At 39.8% G+C, this 26,895-nt stretch overlaps 1 protein-coding gene across 4 annotated transcripts in view; it reads right to left on the bottom strand.

Moving 5' to 3' along the window:
- The window catches only part of stxbp6 (syntaxin binding protein 6 (amisyn)), a 151,056-nt gene that overhangs the window by 70,245 nt on the left and 53,916 nt on the right, over positions 1-26,895 (bottom strand). For 3 of the 4 annotated variants that reach the window (XM_085767251.1, XM_085767249.1, XM_085767250.1), the window contains exons 4-6: positions 26,717-26,882; positions 17,898-18,055; positions 14,694-16,129 (exon numbers count right to left, since the gene is read on the bottom strand). In XM_085767251.1, the coding sequence (XP_085623377.1) occupies positions 16,106-16,129; positions 17,898-18,055; positions 26,717-26,882 (348 nt within the window). In that variant the 3' untranslated portion in view covers positions 14,694-16,105. Of the gene's footprint in view, positions 1-14,693; positions 16,130-17,897; positions 18,056-26,716; positions 26,883-26,895 lie in introns of those variants that run through there. The other variant, XM_085767252.1, reaches the window with a different exon arrangement.

Genomic DNA, 26,895 nt, shown 5'->3' with positions numbered 1-26,895 from the left:
CATGCAACGCAATTTAAACACAAATTAAAGTAGCAGCAGTCCCTACGCTTTGTTTTCATGTTGAAGAACATTGGAGAATCATGAAGCGAAATGTTCCCGTAAAAACGACCTCTGATGTAAAATGATGTAAGAGTGTAATGTTTTTTACACTTAGTGGACTTCAGTGGAAACCAACCAAATAACCATGCTGCTTTACTGCACAAAATGCCAACAACAACAACTGTAACATGTTTGATCAACTTTGATTAATTTATCATAGAGAAGCAGTAATTAATCAGAAGCTAGCATGAGAATCCCACAAGGGATTTCCTTCCTATCTTAGCAAACCATTTATTCTTGAGTACACTTCACAGTTTCATGTCGCCATGTACTGACATTCACCTTAAACCTACTATACACAGGCTACAGTATTTCTCAAAGCAAAAACCCAAACATGGCATTTCTTTTATCGAATTACATTTGCTATTCATTGCAGAATAATCCATTGAATCTCCTCATCTGCAGACCCGTGTTGCAGGTGGGCTGACACTCATGTGTAAAATGAAGTGATTTTCTACTGGCGGCTGATAAGGGTCATGACTTGATACGATTCTCTAATATAGTGCCTACACACAGCACTTAGGCATTTATACAAACACTGACATGCTGCACTTACCAAGGTAATGACATTCAAATAACCAATGCAAATAATGTCTGTCAGTCTGTGTGCTTTCACTGATACACACCGGCGCATTTACTGTATGCATTAGAGAAAAGTGCCATGTGGGTAATGATCTACTTTGGAAGATTTTACCATCTGGGTGTTCATTTCTTTATAACTCCTGGCTCAATATATATAGGATGTCAAATACAGTTGAGAATGGTTAGTGGAGCTTGCCAAGACCTGAGGGAAAATGTTCCAGTGGCTTATTCTGAATAATCCTTCAGCATGTACAAGAAATATGAAGGCTATCAGAGAAGAATTACCTGTCAGGTTTTGAAATTTCCACTAAGTTCTGCCACTGCTGATTTCAAGGTTACACTGCATATTCTGGTTTTAAATGTTGCTTATCATACTGTAGAACATCCTGCTTGAGAGTTTGTATTATATTTGTAACCTATGGCTATCTGTATGTTATAAAGAAACAATCCAAATTGAATCTGAATCATATCTTGTATTAAGCTGACAAGATGTCATGAGTATGGTGTTTGAGTATCATTGTCTATTATTATGATGCTTGTTTTACAACAATCTATATGTTCCCCAGTCAATTTATTTTACTAAATCCATATTCCAGTGCATTGCAAAAATGCTTGCATGAGACAAACTGCTGATCAGAGAAGCACACACACACGTTACATCATATAGTGAGGATGCTGTGAGAGCATTGACCAGGAGATCAAAACGGGTCTCAAAGGCCCACCGCCTCCCTTTGACCCTCCAACCTCTGGAGCTCCACTCAAGAGTCCCAGCTCCTCCCATCTCCTACATCTCGTGCCCCTTCAGCTCACTCTGTACAAGGCAGCGAGATGCTGAGTGCACACTATCCAACTTTGCCGACTCAGAGATGCAAAGGGTCAAGGTGCAGAGGTCAGCTTTAAATCGAGACCGCTGCGATTTGCATGACACCAGTTTCCTGTGCAGAGCTTACAGTAGTTTCCTACTGTGTGCGCCGCTGTTTCCATTAGTTATTCAAACAGCTTCATGTTAGATTTCTTCTCAGCAAGGAGCATGTGCTGTAACCTCCTCTACCTATGCTGCAATATGCCTCCCAAGGTGCAACATGTAATGTGAAGCCAAAGCTTGAGCATTTTTGCATCACATGTACTGCAAAAAATGCATGTACTGAAAACTGTAAACATAAGTTTGATTTTTTTTTAAAGCAACTAATTTACTGCAGCATCCATGTGTTTTCAGCACATTTCTCCTCCAGATTACACTAAGCATCTTGTCTTAGAACAAGACAGTATACACACCATCTGGTAACACAGACTTAATCGAAATAGAGAAAAAAAGATCCAGTACAGCAACTTAGTATGTGAAAGTTCACTGCACCCAGTGCAGCCATTTCCATGTGAAAATATATCCATAAGAAGTTGCACCTGGCAGATCTGTCCTCATTCAGGCTCATACACCTACACACTGAGCGCAGACCATAAAGATTACACAAACACACACACAGCGGTTGGTTGTTTATAAATGCTTCTTTTAGCATTTAGTATCGAGCCATGTTTTCTGAGTTCCTCCAAATCATGACCTGGAACCCAAGACACAGTAGACATACATACATAGTGGCCATAACGCTCAGGAGCATAGTTCCATATGAGATTGTTAATGTTAAGGTAAATTTAGAAATTAGGTTTCTATACAGAGGACTGTACCAAATCCTAAACAGCAGCCAAGTTTAAATATTATACACGTAATTTTTTGTCACTGGATCATTCTGTCTTTAGAAAATAAAGAAGAATAATTACTGAGGGACTGACAAGACTGTTGGACAAATTATACCCGAACCCTATTATATGTTCTTATCTGATGGCTTTTTCACAAGTTAACACCTGTATTTTGTTGAAATAAACAACTGTTAAAATAAAACAATTGTGATGTAAATGAGATCTAAATGTGATGTTAGCTTCTGATTAATGGACATCGCCTAAAAGATGGAAAATTAAAAGCATGCAAATCCCAGTTTCTAAAGTAAGATTAATGAACCTTTTTTGTACGTCGAACAACATCAAACATCCTTACATGATATCTTACGGTGTCTGCATAATTGTTACTTTAACTGGTGCTTAATGCAGCAGGTGCTTCTGTCAAACTTAATCCTACATCCTAAACCTGACAGGCAAGTGGTTATTTAAAAAAGATGAGTAACACAGGCACATATAGAAATACATGGCAGATGAGTTGCATCTTTTCCTGTGACTTTTACCCACGCTTATTTCCAGTAACACAGGAGTGGGTGGTGGCTAATGAAAGCAAGAGTCTGAATATGTTAGGGCAGCCACAGTCATGCCAATCAGAGACTCTGCCCAGCACCCTTTTCCAGACTCACCAAAGACACCCAGCAACACATTAACATCTCAGTTCACTGATACTAGAATGAGCAAAACAGATTATTTTCCTGAAGATATTTGACACTGGGGACTCTCTTTTTTTCTGGCTCTAAGGGTGCCAGCAGTCAGAAATAATCAGCTCCACTGCCAGAGCAATAAACAGCAACTCTGCTAACAAATGCAGAGATTTCATTTTCTCCTAATTGCTTCTGTGCATTGAATAAGTGAGTAGTTTTCAGGCATGCTGTGGCAGAGCGCATCTCGACTCCTAATATGACATTCAGCTTTTTTTTTCCCTCATCAAGTGGCTAAAAAAAAACAACTGTGTTGAATAAGCTAGGCTTCGTCACAACACACAACACAAACACACAGTCATAAACTCTAGAGTGAAATTGTGTGTGTGTGTTTGATGCAGCAAGGGCTGTTTTCTAAGTGCTATGGTTAGTATCCAATGTGTGCGTGCGCGTGCATGAGCGTGTGTTGTGCTCCTCTTAAAGACAGCCTTAGCCCAAGTGGCTGTTGAAAAATGAATGCATAGTGTAATTGCCCTGCTATCCCACTCACAGTGCTTCTGCAGTCACTGTCTTATAGCAATGAGCTGTGACAAGGGAATTCAGGAGGAATGGGTCTGCTGCAAAAGCCATTTCTGCTGTCACTAATTGTCTGTCATCCCAAGCTGATAGGCAGCAGGACAGTGACAGACAGTGCTGATCACTGAGACAGGCCACAATTGGATTCTGCAAAAAAGGAGCTCATCTATATGTCTAAAATGAGTGAAGGTCAAGAGTCGTATGACACAGTTTCAATTTTTATGAGACTGCACCCACAGCAAGTTACCAGCAGTGGTGGAGGAAGTATTCATATCTGGTAAGTGAAGGCACAACACTGTAAAAATACTGTCCTGCATTCAAAATCTTATAAGTAAAAGAAATTCCATCAGCAAAAACTGAAAGTGCTCAGTATGAAAAAGACATCAGATTACCTAAAAATTGTATTCAAGTACATCATTTGAGAACATATGCTTTGCTCCTACCCCCATTTCCCTTACTCTATACTATAGTGCAATTCCAGTGAAAGAAGACAGTGTGCTCTCGGTGGCATTTAAATTAACTCTAAGGCCCCAGAGTCGGTATTATATTTACCCCACATGATACATGGTGGGCAGTGGATTACACTCACCTGCTGGATTACACTCACCTGCTGTGTTGGCGTGGGGCCTGGCTGAGGCAACACTGAACGCAGGGGAGGATCATGCAGAATGGAAAACACCTGTCTGGCTTGCTTACACAGACCACGAGAGGCTAAATGAACACTGAGAAGCACTTAGGTCAGTGTGAGAAGGCTGAAAATACTGCAGGCCTGTTGATGTATGATGGTTGGCATGTATGCAAAGAAAATATTTGTGTATGTGCCATTGATAGCATGAATAAATCTCTATGTGAACATTAGTGGGTTGAAGGCGTATTACTTTACTTTTCTCCCAGTTTTTTTCTCTTTTTTATCCGTGGTATTCTATATTCTGTCTTTCTTCTCATGTTTTGTTTTATCTCTGTCTCTCTGTACCCATGCTGAGACAGGAGGTATGGGGTTTCTCTCCTCCGCATCTTTTGAGGATCTGTTGGACAGGCCGACGACCCACCAGTCCATCCCAGATCATGAAAGCACAGTGGCTCTTTAAAACCTTTATGCAGGCCTGTATGACAGGCCACCCTCCCTTCTGCCTGATCTGTAAAACCGTTGCTGTTGTTTCAGCTGCATTGCAGTCATCCTGAACACATCCATATTTCACTGGGGAGAAGAAGATAGATCGAAGAAGAGAAGGCAGCTGAGGACAGAGCTGGAGTGGAGGAAAAATAAACTATTGAGAGACAACAAAAAGTAAAAAAAAAAAAAAAAGAAAAGAAAAAAAAGGACTAATGAACAAACTCGGCTGAAGAGTTCTGACATGCCTCATCCATCATGCATCATTAGTGGAACATAAAAATAGGTTTGTGATTAGTCTTAACTATCACAAACGCTCATCTCTAATCAGCTCTCAAAAATTCATGTACAAAATGTTTCCCTACCACTCACTTATTCTATCTTCTTTTAATTTGACACATCCCACTTTCTATTCAAGACTCACATAACTGCACAAATTACATTCCTGCAGTCTATCCACCGAGCAGACAGCAGGCAGTAACAGTTCTGAGAACTGAGCTGCGGCAGGTAACTCATTCTCCTGACATCCACTGGGAAGGAATTAAATAAGATGGACCTGAAATTGTCAGACAGTTGACCTATAAATTCACAAGTGGGCCATAGGTGAGTCGAGGGGATCGGACACAGAGAGAAGGAGCTGGAGAAAAAGGGAGGTGGAGAGTGTAGGAGAAAAAGAGGAAGCAAGGAAAAAATAGAAAGCGAGAGAAGAGAGGTTAAAAAAAAAAAAACCCAGACGGTGAGACACGGAACAAGGGTGTGTCCCATCCGGCCCACTTTCCCCCTGCACCTCCTGTGAATGTGTGATTGGCCTGGCCCTAATCCTCTCTCTGAGACTGACACCATTCCTGCCTCACCCCCCACGCACACTGTTATTTTTTTTCTCTCTCTCTCTTCTGTACTTTTACATGATAACAGGTTAAAGGAGGACGTGCAAAGAAGATGATTTTTCATGCGGATAAAACGCTTTCATTCTTTTGACAATCACTGCAGAGATTTGCCGCAGCCAAGAGCCACAGATAGACGAGGGGAAGTGTGAGTGAAAGAAGGAGACAAAGTATAGAGTGGTGGCAGGAGGGAAAAAAAAGCATGATGAAACAAGTGGTGTTTGTGATGCTGTGAGCCAGTGTTAAAACGGACTGAAGATGCAAAGAACACTGAGCTTATCTGTGTGAATGTGATTAAAGAGCGAATGTTGGGACACATAATGTTTAACCTACATACCCTATCTCTAGCGATTTCCACCGAGAAAGTCCCTCTTATCTGTTAATAGACCTTGGTAATCCCTCAAACACGCATGTATTTGCACATTGGCAGCTTCTAATGAATACTGAATGAGAGGAGTCTGCTAGAAACCCACAGATAATTCATACTACAGCATGTGCACCACCTATGTATACGTATTTATGTAGATGATCTACAACAAAAAGTACATCTACTGTAGATATTCAAAGATCTGTATATCAGTTTAGAAAACACGCCAGGAGTCTCATATGTTTCTTGAACACTGAATAAAAATCCAACTACACTAAACTCTGAATTTTAGAGCTAATATATACAATACAGCCTATATAACTGCATTGCCAAGTCATATTTAAATAAATCAAACATATCGTGAGCTCTGTAGCATAAACTGCCCTCAACAAAGACAGTTGACGTGCAAAATGTTAATTCAATCACTAATAATCAGCAAACAGTGCAACATGCTGCAAGGAGGAATCCCCCAAGTGTTTATGGCAGTAACTGAGTCATGCAGAACACAACATGGCTCTGACACATAGACTGTCACTGTGATTAAAACCAATCAAACACTGGGAGGCATCTCCAGTGTAGTGGAAGGTAATAGGGTGATTGATGCTGGATTAAATTCCCCACCTAGAAATGTACAACAGATATTTGGTACTTTGAGACTTTATAACGAACTCTTGCCGGATCAAATTAGTGCCAATCAGTTAGTTTTTATAAGTGTTGTAGAGGAGAAGTGGGAAAGTGCAGGCTCCGCGGGGGATTGGGGCAGAAAGAGAGATTGTAGAGGACCAGTAGTGGAGATCAGCAGTGTGACCATATCCAGAAAATTAGATTAACTGAATTAGAGGGATTAGATTGACTACAGCTGGATTGGACCTGATGCCTCTAAGAAAAAGAGGGGAGATGGAACAAGAGAGAGGGGGCACATGCAGCGCACAAGATGATAGAGAGAGAGGAAACAAGGAAAAAGGAGGATAGCCGGAACAGTAAGATATAAAGAAGTTTCTTTGGGAGTTGGGTGGAAAAGTCGTACTGCGGTAGAGTAAGGAGTGGAAGGAGAGGACAACTCAGCAGATTTGGGTATCCTGGGTAACTTCTAGGGGCTGGCACTAAAGTGAGCAGCTGACACTGTTGCGGCCGGTGCTCGCCTCCAAAGATCCAGCAGGGTTGTGTCTCTCCGCAGGACTCTGCTTAAGCTACAGCGCCCCTCGGTGGCTGAGTGCAGGCACACATCCTGAGCAGGATACGGTCAAGATGAAGAGAGGTGAGGGCACAGAGAGGACAGGAACATATCATACTACTAGACACATGACTGGTGTCAGGGTTCGACACTAAACCTCAAAGCTAGGACATGATTATTTGTCTCTATAAAAATAAAACCTATTGGTTCAGATGTTTTGATTTAAATTTCATCTTTTAGCAATTTTAGCACCTTCCTTCTCCACTGTGACAAAGACACTACCTTCACAACTCTTTCACCGAGTGTGTGTCTGCGTGAGGATGTGTAGCGGTGAAAGACGGAGCTCTCACCAGGGGAGATGAATCTTAAATCAATGTGATTAATTCATGTTAATTGCTGCCCCCTGTTGTCAGTGCAGCGGTTGTCGTTACTTTGCTGATACACACGCTTTTGGGCGGCGCCTCCTCGCCCAGCAGATAAATCTCTCAAGTCGATAGAGAGACAGATACAAAGTCCTGCTGCCTCACAGCTTCACACTGCAGTTACCTCCAGCTCAGACACAGCAAAAACACACACACACACACACATACAATGATGCCTTGCTACCTTCCCATAAACAACCCCCTCAATCCTCTAGTGGAATTTGGAGAATATTAACGAGACTGTGGTGATGTATCATAGACAAACAAGAAGCGACACATTTTGTTATGAATTCTCCTTCCTGCATATTCCACTGTGATTTGGAGGCTTCACACAGCCTGCACTGCAAAACTGCGGGGCGTTGTCTGCATACTGATGTCCTGCTCACTGTGAGCAGGGACTCCAAGGATCAGATGCTCCTCCAAGCATTTTAACTGGACGATCCCTCACACAACAGAGGATATTATAGACGCTTGTGAAAACATCCTGCACATAAACATGCTTAAAAAAAAGAAGAAAGAAAGATACAGATTCAGCTATCAAAGCTGACTGTCTGTGGGGAAGCTTCATCTTCTAAAAACCCTCCTCCGGTCATGGATCGATGTAAACAGAGATGGACTGGAGCTCATATGTAAGGATGATTAATGGCCTGCAATCAGTCAAATCCAGCGACATGATTTAAATGTGCGTGTGTGCGTTCACGTGCATCGGTTTTACTCTGCTCATCCTCATTCAAGGAGAGACAGGGAGCTCCAAACATGCTGTTTCTTTCTTCTACTTCAAAAACCAGAGGCCGAGTTTTTTTGGGGGGTGGTTATTCGACAGGAATCTTAAGCTCATTTGGTTTTTAAATTTAAACACAATGGGTGATGCTATTTGTTCCATATTATTTTGATGATGTAGGTTTGTTAAGTCGTTTTTCTGAGTCAGCTCAAAATTATCAGCCCAAGATTTGCACAGGAAAACAATGACTTCTAATTTCAAGTAAGGTTTTAGAAAAACCATGACAACTTTAAATGAAACATCCCCCATATGTCTATGAATGACGTTCCAGGTCACTGTGTACTGCTATTCTGAGCACCGGTAAAAAAAAAAAAAAAAAAGGTCTGTCTGAAACCTTCACCGGAGCTTTCAGGGGGAAAAAAGTATTAAACATTAATTCGACTAAGGTCTGCACCTTCGATCGTGAAACTGCTGTATATATCTCCAGTGAAACAGAGAACCACCTTATTTGATGCACTATGTCCTCGGCCTACCTATGGCAGAGCTGGGGCATCGAGTGCTCCCAGAAGTAGGAAAGATTGCATGTCACTGTTTGTTTGAAGCCAATCTGTTTCTTCAGTCAAGTCAATATTTTAACAGCTGGATACACCAGAGGGGTGGGCTGCTAGATCAATAATGATGCCACATCAGACCATGAGACATGCAGGATTTGTGTGTGCACACACACACGCAGACACACACATACAAACAGCAACACACGGAATGATTGACTTTGTTCTGTGCTGTATGTTTCGGGGATTAAAGGTGGTAGCGACATCGAGATATGCCTGCAAGCTCTGTTATAGACTTGGGTTTACAGTTGGTGCAGTTGTTTTCTGTCAAATTTACTGCAACAGCGAGGATGTCTAATGTTTTGTACCTTGTATAACAACAATAATCCCGTGTATACTGTATTGTGAACATAAAAGGCATAAAAAGGTGCACATGGAAGTGGGTCACTGCAGATTTTTTTCCTCCACCCCCATTTGTCTTCTAAAACTAGTCTCATTTTCAGCAGAAGCTTAAAGTGATATTTATATTCTGTAAGCAGAGAAAATGCCGATCTACGCTTTTCCCTTCAGCTCAAAAATATCCCTTTGGATTTATTAATAAACACACACACACACAAAAGGAGCATAAAGTGTGAGAGAAAGCAATGTGAGGTAGATTCATATCAGGATAATGAATGATGATTCCAGCACGGCTGACATTGCACTCCACAGGAACTCAAAGGCAGAGAGGAGAATGGGGAGGATGGGCGGCCCGATTTAGAGCAAGCAGCTGTTGTGCACTTCGCCTCACTACACATCTGCCAAGTCACTGTGGGCAGGGCACCGAGGTGACTTCCCCAGCTCCACCAGTCAGTCTCTGCTGCTTCCTTATGTGAAACTCCTCATTCTCCCTGTTGACTTACTCAGTATTTCCTCCAAAGATAAATAACAAATTCACCATCATTTACTTGCACAACTGAAATGAGACACCGTTAATGAACAGGCAGGAATTGCAGCACTGAAGAGATTTGAACGTCTCCCTCGTCATTCAGTTGGTTCAGGACTCTGCTTCAGATGTGCTGACTCTGTGGCTGCTTGTTGGCGCCATGTGATCATACTGTAGCTGAACTCAGCCAAGGTAAACAAGTGTCATTGCTCTGTGTAGGTGAAAGCTACAGTACATTGCATAAGATCAAGCTGTGGTCTTTCTTAGCCTTGCTGCTATCTAACCCTCTGTATTTTTTAAGCTAAATGGATAGATTTTCATATCTTAGTGTTTACTATGGTAATATATAACCTTTAATTAAGGATTCATCTGTGCTTATGCATTTACTTTGATTTGTTTTGTCAAAGGTAATATACAAAATGTCAGAGCATAGTCAAAAAACTTGAAGTTTTACTTAATACATAGCTTAACCAATCCATCATGAAAATTATTGGCCTGCTGGTTTTTAATATCCTTGATGTAAAAGTAATTTCTGCAGTGATGTACCGTATACTTGCATTCTCTAAAACGTTGTGCTGTATAAAATATAATTTGGTCTTCCTTCCTATGATAGATACAGCATTCAATTTCTGAAGCTTCATAACGTCAGTCTACTGATATAGCACACTACTACACCTAAATAGACTCAAGAATACAATTCATGATATGTGTTTGTACAAAGGAACAGCAATAACCTAGCTTAATACTGTAAAGAAAACAAAAAAGGGAGTTGCTGTTTCTTCAGCTGCAACACGATCAGACTGTCTGCAGGTGAACTTTGCTTATGAAACAGCAGCAGTAGGTGTTTGATGCAGTAATACAGCTGAGTGAGCGATTCAGTGGAGCAGAGCGAAGGAGTAGGCAGGGTACTGACAGCATAAATAGACCACCTTCTCACAGCAGGTGCTCTAGATTGAAAAATGTGGGAGTTTAGCTGGCAATTTGAGTCGATCCCCCTGGTCTGACTCACAGGCCTTCCCTTTAATTTAATCATAGCAGGTAACACATTCAGCTCCAATATACTGTTAAACTCATTTCATTTAATCACATTGCCAAGGTGGTATTGTCTGCATTATGCTTCCCTAACTGTACTATATGTAAAATCACAAGCGTTAGTGAAAATGTATAATACTGTACATACCAGTTGTGGAGGAAAATTAAATTTAAGTTTGAGGCAGACATACTATCACATAGTATAGGTATTTCATAAATGATCATCAAATGTTATTGGAGTGTTCTTGAAAGTGAAAGCCTATAGTTTAAATGCATATCTATATGGTCATTTCAAGACCCTCTCACATTTCAGTAATGGTTATACTGTACATATTTCATTTGCCTCATAGAGCATGTGGAAAAGTTTCGCAGCCCTGTCTGTTAGTTGAATCAGTTTGTAGAAACCCTGTCCAGACACATTTCTCCAGATCTCACTCCTCTGACTACCTAAGGGACAAAGGCAATATCCTGCTACAGTTATTAAATTTTGACTTTGGGGTAAAATCCGGTCCTGACTAATAGGACTACTACAGAATCACTGCAAAGATTTAGATGTGATAATGAGAAATAGAGGCGCAGTCCCCAATTCATTTGGCCCTCTCACCTCTGGGTGTAAATTGTAATTACTCCTATGGAGCTATGGGGAGGTTGGCAGATTAAAAAGGAGTTGCCCTGAGGCTAGTTGGCCAGCCAGTTAGTTCGTCAGGCAGCCACCGAGCCTCTCCTGAAGTGACACAAACTCCACGGCTGACAAGAATGTCAATGCACCTCTCAAGGTGACACCATACAGGGCACATTTTCCAGTCTTGTGCTGAGCTCACTCAAGGAATAAGTCCCTATAGCACTCTACTATGTGTCAGCCAAAGAAGTGTCACATCTTTTCTTGGGCATTTACATTTTTGTTTATTCAGACTTCTACTTAGATGAAAGAGGCAAATGCCTTACTTTCAGTGACAGACAGTGAATCTATTTGATAGATTGAGATTGTTAATCAAAAATAATCAAAAGCATATTGACAAGACAAGATTAGCTGAATGTTGACCTAACTGTAACATTAGATCAAACAATTACATGGGAAGGAACTTGATTGAAAAGGATGTATATTTGAATATACCATTACTCATAAATTCCTGTTATGTTGTTTTCCTCTTTGCAATAATATCTTATCCTTTTTTGTCTAGTTTTTTGTCTGACTAAAATGCTAAAAAAAAAAAAAAAAATTAAAATAAAAGGCAGTAATGTAATTAAAAAAACAAAAAAAAACAATATGATAGTTAGAGTTCAGATTTATTTGTTGCATACTTTAGCAGTGTATTAGATGTACAGTATTTGTGCTCTGTCCAGACAGACATCCACTGCATCAATTACTGGTTCTAAACAGCTTCCAATCAGCACCTCAATTCACACATTCAACCTACAATCAATGTGCACATTAAACTCAAAATGACATACTTATTACCAGTTCTACTAATCAATACACCACTAGGCTATAAAACCAGCTGACAGTATAGGTCGGTCTTTCTACAATGCCATTGCACCCTCAAGTGGCGTCCTACAGTATTTGACTCTATTGCTATACACGTTAAATATATTCTATACAGCACTCAAATAAAACAGGTCATAATCTTACAAACAAATAATCACTTTCAGCTCTCAGGACATAATCCAGGATGTGTGTGCAGTAACAGGATATAGGAATAGACAGTGTGCTGCTACAGCAGGAAGGGAGAGAGAAAGAGGGGAGCAGAGCGATTAGAGGTGGGTTTTAAGGAGTGAGGTATAATTCACAGGAATTGGCAGAGTGAGTAATGGTAGCAAAGTCGTGCACAGAGGTTTTTATGAGGTACTTACTTCCTCCCTTTGCAGCTCTAAAAGCTGTATATCTTGTATATCAGCACTGCTACTACATGTGCCACGGTTTTCCTTGCCAGCCCGGTCCACATCATTAACCGGAAGAATGAAATACTATTAAGAGGTGCCAAGGAGGGAGAAGATTATGTAGATGTTTTGATAAGATTCATTTCTGGTCACTTGACTCTGCTGCACCTTATTAAGTCTTTATCAGTGAGCAGCCTCGTCATCCCAGTGAATGATATAATTGATATATATAATATAACTGAGTACAAAATGTTACTATGCTTTCTATGTTCACACTTTTAATTGTCTGATGCTGGGAAGAGTGGGAAATTGTGTAATGAACTATCCTGGAGGGGTAGCTGAAAACATCAGTCACAATAAAGCAGACTACATGAACAAAAATATGGCTTGGAAATTAAAATGTTATTAATAGACTCTCTAAACTCAACCTGACAACAGGAAGTTGATAAGAATCTGATTTCTGTTTGGAGATTCGCCAAAATACAGCCTCAGTTAAAAACTCAACAGATTTTTATACATAAAGGTCATGAGTAGTAAACGGTCGTGCAACATCCACTGTGTCCGTTGAGGAGCCTTGCATAGGTTGAGAACCTGAGAGATGATGATAGGATAATCACAACCTGGGTTTGAAAACTATACATTTTCAATGGGAAGCCTGTCATACAGTGTGGGGACAAGAAGCTTGTCTGTTACCATGTATGAAGGGTCTAATGAGGAGATGATGCAGTACCAATTTGCATTATGGGAATGGTAGGATCCAGCAGTGGAGCTAAAAACAGGTTGGGGAACAATAAGGTTTCTAATAATATGATTGACATGACCCTTGCTGGTCCTCTGACTTGAAGAGCAAGTATTTTATGGACACACACAAGGGCTTTTTAATAAGTCAAAGATGTGTGCAAAAAAGAGATAACTATGATACTAACATTAATTCAGTGTGCTTTAAATATGCACAGTTTTGGCATAATAAAGCTTTGAGAAATAAAGCATTTTGTTTGCATAGGGTTTACAAGAGTACAGCAATAAATAAAAGCAATAAATTCAGATTCCACAATCATTATGAAAATTTTGAAAATGAAAAATAAAAAATCTTGTTTCTTAATCAATCATAATTCAATAGACAGCTTTGCTCATATGTTAAAATGTATTTATATTAAAGTCACCTTAACTTAGTCATTGTTATTGTTTATAGCTAATTCTTTAGTGAAAATAATAAGTATAAAGAAAATGGCAGAACAGAAGAACAATAGTGTTGCTGCAGCATTCACACTCAATATCTAACATGTATTTGAGGGCATGGAATCATCCGTGTTTTATATTACACCACACGAGGGCAGTCTTTACTGCAGCCAAGAGAGACGCAGCCACAGAAACATAGACAGACAGACAGACAGACACACACAGTATTGTGAATCCTATAATTTACCCTTTTACAAAAGAAATATCACTACTCTACTGTAATTTACAGAGGGAACATAGTGAGCAGTGGGGAAAGAAGCTGCACAACATTAAGTAGTATGTTTATTTATTTATTTTAGGGATATACAGTCATCTGTAGTTGACAGAACTGAAATATAAAATCTTCAGTGTCACTACTGAAAACATTCTTCATCTATAACTTGGTTGGTTTAAATTAACATGCAAATAATATGTATATGTAAATAAACTTCAGGCTAACTTACTAAAAGTAAAAGGCACCGGAAAAGAACCATTTTATTGTGGTTGTGGATTTTACTTAACATATTGCAGTATTTATTGTCCAGATCAGTGTGATGACAGTATGGTTGAAGCATGATGTGAAACTGAGCACTTGACCCAAGTTTAGACTCTTGAGATTTGGCAGCTTATTGTTCACAAGTAAGAAACATCCATGTCAGTAAAAACATACAAACACAATAATATAGATGAAGAACACTGTACCCAACAAAAAATAAATGTAAACTTCTGCTTCCATTGTTAAAGCTGGTTTTATAAAAAGGACGGCAATAATAACAGAAGTGCATTTTTATATATTTTTTTATTTAAACAATAAACATCCAAAGTGTTAGAGAGAGGAATCAAAGCACACTAAGAGTTAGGCAACTGGAACGTTTCATTATGAACTCAACAGTGCTCTGCAAGATAAGGTTGTCAGTGCATTTTAACATCATGAATTATAAAATTCAAAATACAAAAAGAATCAAATACATCTTAACTGTGAGGGTGGTATCTTGCCAGTGAGGAAGCAAAATATAAAGGCAGTGTGCGCACTGACACGAAAAAATAAACTACTACACACTGCTGCTGCTGCTATTTGTGACATTTTGGACTTTATCTATCATTACACACATCATTATTATGATTGTTATGACAACTCAAACTATACAAAAAGCACAATGGATGACTACTGAATGTTTAAAGTTGAAATACAGCCAGACGTAATTTCAAAATATCCCATTTTCATGAGACATATTAGCGCTACAGACATTGAGATAATAGTACTACAAGAATTACATGTTTCGCTTTTTACAATGCAGAAGCTGGTTTACTCAATTTCCCCCCGTTAACATAAAAGATAGGAATGAAAAAGCTTATTAAACAAGTTCTTCAAGTACACTTCCAAAGATGTTGGCAACTGTAGCTATTCAACGTAGATTTGGTCTTTTTTTAATGGTAGACAAGTCTAACAGAGGTCTAAATATTTCACTGTTGTTATATATCATGTCACTAAAACCACTCTATTCAGTCTCACCTGTAGTTTCTAAAATAACATCTTGAAAACATTTTGACTAATACTGTTTTGATATAATTTGAAATGATGAACAGAACCATGGACCATAAGAATGCAGTGTTAAGGAGAAATATAAGAAACTGAAAGCCACTCTCCTAAATGTGGTATCTTCTTAAGAATTAGATATTTGTGTGCGACCCCATCCTAAGTCACACCTATGATACCCAGAACAGGGTCTGTCTCGATCATTAATCAGACTGCATAATCACTGCAGTACTCATAAATAACTTACAATTAATAATCTGCGACAAAAGCTGTTTCTTGTCTTGGATAATGACTTGTCAGCATGTTTAAACTGACATTTCGTGTCTGAGCAAAGGAAAAAGGGAAAGAGTGATTGTGGTTATCAAATACAGTCATGGCTGTGGCTTTTTTACTTTTTTTGGCAAACAGAAGCATAAAACATTCTGTTGACAGTCTGAAATAGCATTGCATACCTCTCTTCCTCATCTCTGCTTGATGCGTCACCACCAGAAGATGCACCAGAATACAATAACCCCAAAACATTAAAATGTTGTAAACATTGTTAACAAATAGTAATAATATTAAATTTCTTAAAAAGAATAAAATCTGGAATCCTTCTTCTGTACAGCGACTGGCGATTGGTGACCCCCCCTCCCAGCCCAGTTGGTTTTGGCAGTGGTTTAACACTTGTGCTTCATGGCAAGCTGTAGAAAAAATGGGGTGGGGGAGCAGGATAATACCGTGAGAAACTCAACAAGGCGGTGTGAGTTGGTTTTGTTAAACTGCACCATCAGCAAAATGCTATCCACCAAGAAACAAGTAGATACAACAGAATCCCTTTGGTAAAATGTGGAAGTGAATGAGGAAATTTCAGGCAGTTTTTATACAAATGCTGGAATACTGCCATGTATCCTGGTTTTTGTTTGTTTGTTTTTTATTCAGGCAATGCCAATTAAATTTTATTTATCTTAATAGCAAGGGCTCTAATGACTAGTTAGAGCTACTGCATGACCAGAACCACCAAACTAATGCTACAGATTGTGGAGAAGTGAGTATGGTTGATGCACACATTACACACACATGCACACACACACACACACACATACATACACACACAACAAACTATGCGGCGGCGTATATAAATACTATGGGGTATGTTGCTGTAGAATGAGGAGAAATTAGTACTACAGACTGAACAAGTGGGGGCAGTAGAGCAGCATGCAGAAATTAGTATTAGGCCTTGACTAAAGCCAAGCAGCCCAGCTCAATCGTCTGCTGTCACACAACAAGGCGCAGAAATGGAAGAGCAGAAGAGAACCAAGAGAAAAAGAGCCAAGGTGACCTGTTAACAGCACTGTGGATGCTTAGTGCTCCACTTGGCTAATTTTATTAGGTCCACTTAGAACACATGCAAATGACTTGAAAAGTAGGAAAGCTCAAATTCTTCACAATACATCAAGCCTATCACAAAGTCATTCCCAGACAGAAACATAATGGGTAGTGGGCAGATTGTTTTGTTAATTCTGGCAGTACAAACCATTTGTACTGCTACCAACTGCCTTTAACAATGGGCTGCAGACATGCAACAGTATGCAGGACAAATGACAAGTTGTAAAGAAAATCATATCAAAATTTTATGGCGGCAAGTGAAATGAGAAATGCTGAAAAATTAGTGATTCTTCATGGGGGCTCTACAATCATTTTCTACTGAAACCAGCTCAGCCAAGACATTTTTCTCTGCTTATCACAGTTTCTGTAATTCATCACAGTGGGGAAGCTCATCTGTGAACAGTAAGAGGGCCATGAAAGGCTCTTCAAATGTCTTTCAATTATCCCACCATCTCTAGTATGGCATTATGCATCATTCAAAACAGTCATTTCTGTGGGTAGTGGATGGTTTCACTATCAAAGACAGTGGCACATATCTAAGGGCGGAGGCTAACCACAGACAGCACAATGCTGCAAGAGGCAAAGCTGTAAACCCAAGGGTGTGTGATATAGCCACTGTGTGCTATTAGAAAGACAGCTACAGTACCATGATCGTAATCAGGTGCACTTGTTACAAAGCAATAGATCTTTTTGTTTTGCAGTAAAGCATGTAGTGTAAGTATTATAGCCTCATTAAACAGCATGCTATTAGTTTTCCAGTGAAACCGAGAGATATGGGATAGAAAGAGGATGAGGGAACACCCTATAGAGAAACACAAAAGAGAGTAAATGAAGGAAGAAGGAATAAACTATTATCTTCCCAGAGCAGAAAGCACCACTACCGAGAGGTTGAAGTCACGATGAAGCAACTCTTGCAAATATCCTCAGGGTTAAGGAGAATGTTTGATCTTTTTGGCTAAACTAGTAATGACTTTCAAATCATAACTAGATATTCCGTAAGAGACGAGGTGGGACTCGAGGTCAGAATTTCGATGCGCTGTGTAAAAAACATGCATGTTAAACCCACCCTGTGTTTTGCCTCACCTTGTGTGCAGTCACAGCGAACTGTTCGGCACTGTTCATCATGTCTGCAGTCCTCTCCTCTGCGCGGCCTAATCGCTCGCCGCGCTCATTCAGAGCTTGGCTGGCCTTCTGTACGGCACTCGTCACACTGTCTGCGGCTGAGTGTAGTATGCTGTTACCTGCAGATAAGGACGGGAATGAGGAAGCCAGACAGAGCAGGGAGAGGTGGAGAAGACAGGGGAAACACAAAGCAGGAGAGAGGAGACAAAAGAGAAAGAAACCGTCATTCCTTTGGTGAACAACAGAACGTCTGAGCCAGTTGAACCTGTGACATTAGGTGGATGCAATGTAATCACTGACCCTGAGCATTAGTGTTAATGGTAGGAGACAAACATGAAAAAGTCAATGGCTTTCCATCAGGTGCCACGTAGGAAGGTGGTTAATGAGTTTTCTTCAAAGCCGATTTACTTCAAGGAAAGAGCAAGTGAAATTAACCTTTTCAAAGTAGCAACAGCAACACATGCGAAGTTGGATTTAATGTCTCTTTTTAGGAACACATGTCATTTGTGTTGACATTCGGGACTATTTTTGATGAAATCCCTGTGATTAGTCTCCTCTTTTCTAAACTATAGAGTAATAAAGAGAGGATCCGTGCTTGGCTGAACGGGCAGCCCTCGAGACCCATTAGTGGCTATGAGACAGAAAACACATCTTCGAATTGCTGTGGCAGCCCCGCGGATGTTTCTTCTGACAAGCCATTAATCTAACGCACGTCAGGAGTGCTGCTGTTATGCACTACGCTAACAACTAGACCAGGAACAGCAATCTTTCTGCTGCTTTCTCTTTGTTGGCAATAAAATCGCATTGTTCCAGTGGGGCATAATCTGTCACTTTATGCAGATAAACCTAAGGGCAGCACGCCAGTCTGGGAAAATATCAGAATTTGTTTTTAAAGTTTCTACTTGCTCTGATGTAAACTGCTAAAAACTGCTAAAAGTGAGAAATGGACTTTCAGTTTATGGTGGCAAAGTCTTGACAAGTAATTCTTAATTACATCGATGGAACGGGTTCACAATGTGACAATATGACAAAATGAAAAATGACTAGGACCACAATGTTCTGCTCGTTGTTTTGCAATACATAGTGTTATTTGAATCATTAGATGTCGTTGGGATACTGGATTTGGAGACGAACACTTCAGCCACTCCAGTGGAACAGTTTTGTTTACCAATATGATTCATAACTGCACTTTCTACCCTGTACCCAGCTTTAAAAAGTGGAAAAATAATAAAGAAAAACACAGCAAAGCCACAGTGATACAGTAAGACAAGTTAGATTTGATTTTCCAAAGTCTATCCACTGATATATAGAAAATGAGTTTGAGGAGATAGAACAGACAAAGCCCGAAGGTAGCGACTGTATTAAGACTTGACAAGTGTGAGTCCATTTTTTCCCCACAGGAAAACTACAATATAGCGAGTGTATGTCCCGTGGCATCAAGGCAGGTAGGCTGAGTGGCAGATAATTGGGACGGCTCCTCTGCAGTGGGTTATATGAGAGCCCCAAAAGCAGACGGCAAGACCAGCTGGTGTTCCTTCAAAAGAAGTTAACTTGATAAAGTCAAAGCAATTTATGTAGAGATACACACCCAAACTACAGAAACACAGATGTACATCATATAGCTCTTCAAACCCATACCTACACACACACAAAAGGAAATGGGGGGGCCACATGCTGTATAGAAGGCGTTCCATCAGCCAATTTTACAGAGATTCCAGTGAATGAACCGCAGGCAGCAGAGCAGATTGCACATGACAAACACATCTGGAATGATGATGGAATAAGCCTCACCTGCTGGCATTACTTTTTCAATTGTTCACAAATGAAATGAAAATGCCATAGTAAGCTGTAATCGTCAAGACTCACTCTGTGATGCAGCTCCAACTTAAATTTACTTTTCTTAACTTGAAACTATGAAGACATTAGTAAAGTGAAGTTCATGTGCAACCAAAATTCACTGATGGATGAATGAAGGAGTCGAGTTTACGTTGGCTTAATCACATTCCTACTCTGCTTCTGTCTGAGGGGGGAGAAAAAAACATTTTCCCGTAGTGGCTTTACTGTAGGTCTTCACTAGAAAGGATAAGACCTTTTCACCTTCAGACAGATTCCTCTTAATCCTCTCCTCCTGCGGGATAACCCAGGGAGTAATACTCCCATCATCCTCAATACACTCCCCACCCTCACAGCCCCTCCACACCACATATTCCTTTATTTGTCTGCACACCCTTTTTCCTTTTTCTCTGGTGCCTTTCTTCATTGTCAGAGATCAGTGGCGGGGTGCAGCGTGGGCTCTCCCGGTGGAGAATGTAATTACAGAAAAGGCAGGGTGGAGACATTCTGGAGAGCTTATGAAGGGGCTGCTGCACCAGGAGCTGAATGAAACATGTGTAGGAGTAGATTATGTTTCATGGTGCCATCGCTGAAACTCTGAGCCTGAGTGTCTTTTAACTTAATGTAGGAGCTGATCAGCCATCGTTGTTATCAGTGTGGCTAATGACTGCTCTTTTATGTCACTTAGAGGGTTAATTCATGCTGCAGTTTAATGAGCCAGGAGCTGTTTTGGCATTGATGTTGCACTGAACCTCAAACAGGAGCTTTTTTCTGTGGAGGCTTTATCACTTTACACTGTTGATTGAAAGAGGTTTGCAGTAAAGTACGAGGGTGAACCTAGTACATCCCTGACACGCCCCTCTCAAAAATGCAAAAGGAATTTTGTTTCTATACCACATGATATCATCATAATAAACTAAGGCCCTTAAACAATGGAGAGTGAATAACAAGGCAAGTTGTTTTCCAGCAACAAAATAATCCAGAAAATAGGAACTTTGAGTAAAGTCAAACATAACAAGGAAGAGGAAAGATCATTCAAAGTCACCCTTTCCTTTTGCAGTTCTGCTAAAGGCATTAGATCACAGGCTACACAGCTATTCTACTAAGAAAAGAAGCTGATGGATATCAACAGGAACATGTCAGACACACTTCATGAAATGCTGACAGCCAAGTCACATTCACTCATAAAGCATATGGAACTGATTAGACTGGATGGTTCATCTCAAGAACAAACACACCTACACACAACAGATCCATGCCAGTAATAATCTCTGACAGTCTACATGATCATAAATTCACTTTCCTAAGATGATACTGGGGGGTGTAATGCGTGCTTGTTTGAACAGAGAGTGTCTTACAGTTTCTTCTTAAAGTTTTACTGCGTAGAAACTTATCTGCACTTCAGCAAGTTCCATCAAAAATTCTCCTTATTATCCAGATACTACCAGGGGGCTTTGTAAGTGGTGTTATTCACCAAAAGAAAAATTAAGCATTCTGTCAAGGACATCCTCCCAGTCCTATTCTCCTGACTATGAAGTACAATATACTTGCTGGGCCTTATTTTCATACTATAATGGGATGGGTAATGTTTCATCCCTAATTTACTGTAGGTTTATTTCAGCTCATAGAGAGGGCAAACACCATGGATTTTACAAATATTAACGAGAAAAATAAAAAGCATGTCATGACACACAATAAAGATCAGTGAAAACCTCTAAATTACTAATCTCTCTGATCTATTCAGACAGAATAAACTGTACAAAAACGATATTTTACACCAATTTGTGGTTCATTTTAAATTCACATGAAACACAATTATGTCAACTGTGTGTGTGTTAAAACATTCAGCACAGACAGAATCCCATTTAGTGTGACTAGGTAAAAAAAAAAAAAAAATCTTTTGATTTATTTTCAAAGTCAACAGATTGAAGTTTGTTTTGCTCCCCATGCGAAACAGCAGCACTGGTGGAGGCATATAGTTATGCAGTTAAGAAGTGACATATGTTGAACATATGTTGAACATCCTGGGCCCCTTTAATGCCTTTGTGCCATAGTTTTCTTATTTAACAAGATTGAAACAGGAGATACTGAAGCAAAATCTGAAGTATTCTGGATCTGCTTTATTTGTAGTCCAACATTTATCATGGGTATGCATGCTGCTTTGCTGGAGCTGGCTTCCCATTGATCACGAAAAATAAATATGCAATAAATAAAGCAGTAATCTTTAAGAAACAATGCACTACTTCACATTTAATTTTCAAATGGATTCGATACAAAATAAATAATGGTATATAAAATGAGAAAAAATGAATCAGGAATCAGCTAATGTAATCATCACATGGGCCTGCTGCTCCAGCTGTAAGATAAACCCCACAGCAGTTTAATTAATGCAAATCTTGACATTACCCGCAGCAGTATAATGAAACTATAGCAAGAGTTCACCCAGGAAGGGCACCACCCCCCAGCAATCCTGATACACACCCATTATTTCTCTGTAGCCTTTTATGCAATCACTTCTCTTCACAATCTTCCTGCAGTTATTCCTGATAAAGTTCTTTCTCCCTTTTAATGGTCACTCCCAAACATTTTATAAAGGGTAGTTCTTTCTTTCTCTGTTGTATATTTCTCCCAAATCATCAAGCCATCTGTGTTTTCCCCTCTTATTCAAACACACCCCTTTCCCATGAAATATATACCATATGTACACCCAACTATATATGTCTATCATTGTCTTTCAGGCAACCTACAGTAAATGCTGCTCCTCCCCCATCCCCAACACCACAGGCATCTAGAGCCTTAACTAGTTTAGCATCAGCAGTTGCTGCCCATCTACTAGCTCCATCTACTGCACTATTACTCAGTTGCTAATGTAAAATGTGTGGTCTCACGCTGAAGGTTACGACAAATGACCCTATTACAAACAGTAATAAAGCCATTAATCTGCATTTCCTTGTTGGTCCCTTCTGAATGAGCTACATTTTTTTCCAGCTTTAATGGACATATTTATGTATCCTACAGGTACAGATACATTCATTTAGGATATGTGGCACCTGGCCAACTCCTTCAACCCCCTTTTTAACTTCTCAGAGAAAAAAAAGAAGAGATCAGTCTGCCCTAGACATTTTATCATGAGACAAAGAGCTTGATTTGCCAACTTGTCCTTTGGTTCAGTCACTGTTGAGCTGGTCAAAAAGGCTTCAGCAGAAAGAAACTGTGAACACTAATGGGAACAAACATGGAACATTTTGTCCTAAATGTACCTCAGGGCCGTGCTGACAGAAAAATAGCTACTGGGTATTCATGATCAGCCTGGTCTTTGTGGCTTTAATCAGCAGATAAATGTCAGCATCACACAACGCATTAAGTTGCCGTAATTTACATCATCATTATCATCTTGACTGAGCCCAACTGTTATTTTATTAAATACTACACAGACTAAACAAACTATACTATATAAAAATTCTAAAGAAATCTTTTGCTCGTGTTTGTTAAAGTAGTGTAGTTGTGATCTACACACTCCCAACACACAGTGAAAGTGAGGGAGGAGGAGTGAAAGTAACTCAGATAACCTTTTAGTGTAAACTTAACCTCCCTTTCAGCGTGTACTCAACCCCACAGTGCTCACACACACAAAGGAAAATACTGACTCTGTTCTCACTGGGAGCATACAGAACAAAGGTGCATGTCTATGAGTGTGTAAACAATTACTACAGTATAGCCCTAAAAATCATAGCATGGGTCGGTTAAGTGGCTGGGAGCTAGGAGCTTACCCTCAGGTCAGATGTCGGGAGAACAGGCATCAAATCCAACTTTGCAGAATGACCTAATTTACTATAGTATGCTACTGCTTTAAACCTTGCTGCAGTCAATATGTGATTTCCACATGGAAGGGACCCATCTCCCATATCCTCTGACAGCTTGTCATAGATGCCACAAGTTAAAATGAAATATTTCTGAAAGATAATCTGGTCTCTTATCAAATGTGAGCTACTGGAACTCATCACAAGTTAGTAGGGGGGATGTTTGTTTAAATCTATGGAAACTTATGTCACACTTTCCAGAGGAATTTAGAACTTCTTAGTTTGGGATAATAATCACGATAATATCTTAATTTAGTAGTTTCATATACCATTATCTTACCTTGTCTTAGTAGACGACCAACGTGCGTAACAAATTCTTTCCTCATTCTGTTGAAAAAGACCTTGCAACGGACAATGACTGAATCTACAGCTTGATCTTCTGTGATGAGAAAATATTGAAAGTCATAGTCAACTTTGATGTTTGAAATATTACATAGTTTTGAGATTAGTCAAAAGGGGTTATCATTTTTGGAAAATTAAATCACTCAATCAATCAAGTGAGACACTAAAGGGCTTAGTTCTTTATAAGTGTCATGCGTGAAACTGGTTACTGATTTATTATTTATCTGTGGGGTACAATGTAGGTTGCACAATGAAATGGGTATTTTGTGTGAAGGAAATGTATCAGGGATGACATGTTAGTATAAAAAAGGCCTTAAAGCCCGCCCACATTTATACAAGCTTCTTGTTTACACCTGATCGGAGGAGTCTTAACCCTTACACCCGCAAGAATGAAAATTTGTGCTGCGTATTTAGTGTATATACTAATGCTTAATACTTAATCTGCATGAGTTTGGTTTCAATCTTCAATCTTCAATGTTCTGAAATCCTAAACTAACATTTTGAGAGTCAGGTGATGGCACCGGATGATTTTCAGTTGTGACTGTTTGCAGCCTATTTATCATTTCAAGACTGACAGGACCTCCTGTAGAAACATGTAACCAGCAAAGGGAGTACTTAAGTACAGAACAAAGCTGCTGGCACAGGCCACTGTTGACATTGTCAAGACAAGATTTCATATCCCCGGTACACTCGTCACGAAACCAACAACAATCCCCAGCGATTTGTCACTTGGTAGTAATATCGCCTTCATTAATTCTGTGCACACTATCTTGAAAAGCAGCACCTATTCATCTTACAGGCGTGTTAAATTAAATGTTTTTTTAATTGGTTTACATGTCTTTATGTTACTTATCTGTTTTTTTGTTTGTTTTTTTGTTTTTTTCCAAGCGACTGCCATCCAGAGACTTTTTGCAGATAGAGTCTCCCACAGTTATGGTCCCACACCTGAGCAGCGTCATGATTTTTGTTTTGCACTGGTGTGAGACTTAAACTGGAGGGGACAGAGCTGGCAGCTGGCTGGTATCCTCTCTGTTCCTCTTGTCACAAACTGTCAACTTTTTCATCTTTCGCACAGAGTTTCCTCTAAACACACCAGAAGCCAGGAGTTCATTATCAAATCATCACCCAGATGGTCTCACAGCATGGTGTCCATAGCTGGATCAATAGCTGATTCTACAAAAACAGGTTTGGCACTTCAGTACATTTAATTCAAATAGGATATGTAGTTTTAATAAATTCAACAAGCATTTATATCAACTCAAGTGTGTTGTTTCTTTTTATGAACCATGGATATTTAGAATTTAAAAAATGTTACAGTAAGTGTAATCTTCAGATCGACTGGAGGCGTGTGGTTGATATGCATGATATGCACTCCATAATCCATCCTACTCTAAAGACCCCCAGGTTCAGTGCTCTGCGGGACACCACTACCTTCCCACCTACACATACAGAGACTGCAGTACGCACCAGGGGCACTTTATGCGAGTTAAATATGGACTTGGTTTCCAGAGTGGGAGGGAGGTCAAGGAAACGTAACAGAACGTTGACGAGGATAAGCAGCTTTATCATCAATGGGAAGATACTGAGTTCCCACACATACAGAGGACAATAAAACAGGAACAAAGGAAATGTGACCGTAACTACAGTATCTTTGTGAAAGTGATGGACATAGTGTCACCTAAGTGCAACGTATTGTGTCTTCAAGATTATTTTTTGAAGCTGTGGCATTAACCAGGAAATCTAAAAAAGAATCAAGACTTACAGTAAAGAGATTGTTCATCCTCTGACTCGCTCAAACTGAAATTTCATTTCTATCTTAACAATTAAAGGTGTAAGATCTGGAAGGGTAAATAATTTGTTTTCATTTTCTAATTCAGGTCATTGATTTCGGCATGTGGGGTAAATGGACAAACTGCAGGAGGATAGGAGTTTCCATAAATAATTGCATGAATAATACAACAGGTTGAACGGTGCTCAAAGATGAAGCTTGGGGGTAAACAGATCAATATCCGATGAAGCCACGCAGGATGCTGCATTCCCGGCTGGTTTCAGCGTAGAGGAAGCACCAGCCTGCACCAGGACTCTCTACCTCCTGGGTAAAAAACACTTGCAGCCAGGAAATGACCAATTATGTGGTTTTACATCTTAGACATTGTACATGTCTAAAATGTTTGGGAGTTAGTTTTGGTTTCAGTTGATCTTCACTAATTAGTTGGGCTTGAAATAAATGTTATTTTCAAATGGAAAGGTTAGCTTTCAACAGACTGTTTTTACACAGTCTCACGCATTTAATATCAATGTCAAACAACAATGGAACTGTTACAGCTTTTACTCTGATGTTTAATGTTATTTGGAAGGGTGGATTCCAATGAATCTCACATTTCAGGCACACAGTGCTATGTGTAAACACCACATTAATTAGGGAAAATTATCATTTTGTATTGTTTATCTATGTGCTGTAAAACCAGCTGATCTGTGTCAGATGCTTTGAATCACAGCTGATGTATTTTATTGGACATCCTCATTGACCTCACATCAAGCAGAGCGCTCGACAGATGCTGTGTACGAGGAATAAGCATGCATTTTCATACACACCAGGTGCTGGTTGTCATCATGCATAATCAGATTCAGGCTAGCTTACAGCACAGTATGACAGCAGTGAGTCTGCCATGGCAGAGCCACTGTGTTCTGAACACACATGTTAAGAAAGAATGGGATAGATTTTTTTTTTTTTCACTGTCTTACCCCCAAGCAGTTTGGACTGACAGTTGACGAACTCTGGTTTCCGTGCTGAGCTGTAGCGCTGGCAGGTGTGGTGAAGAATCTGGATAAAGGTGCATTTCTCTCCTGCCGAACCAGCGGACCACTGGTCGAAAGCATTTTCAAACATGAGGTCAAACTCTGGGCAGTCCTTGGAGAGAGCA

This window comes from Trachurus japonicus, chromosome 22 (genome assembly GCF_045865225.1).
Source record: "Trachurus japonicus isolate A0001 chromosome 22, Traja_1.0".
Lineage (NCBI taxonomy): Eukaryota > Metazoa > Chordata > Actinopteri > Carangiformes > Carangidae > Trachurus > Trachurus japonicus.
Note: the sequence above shows the minus strand (reverse complement) of the source record. Positions and strands in the feature narration are given on the sequence as shown.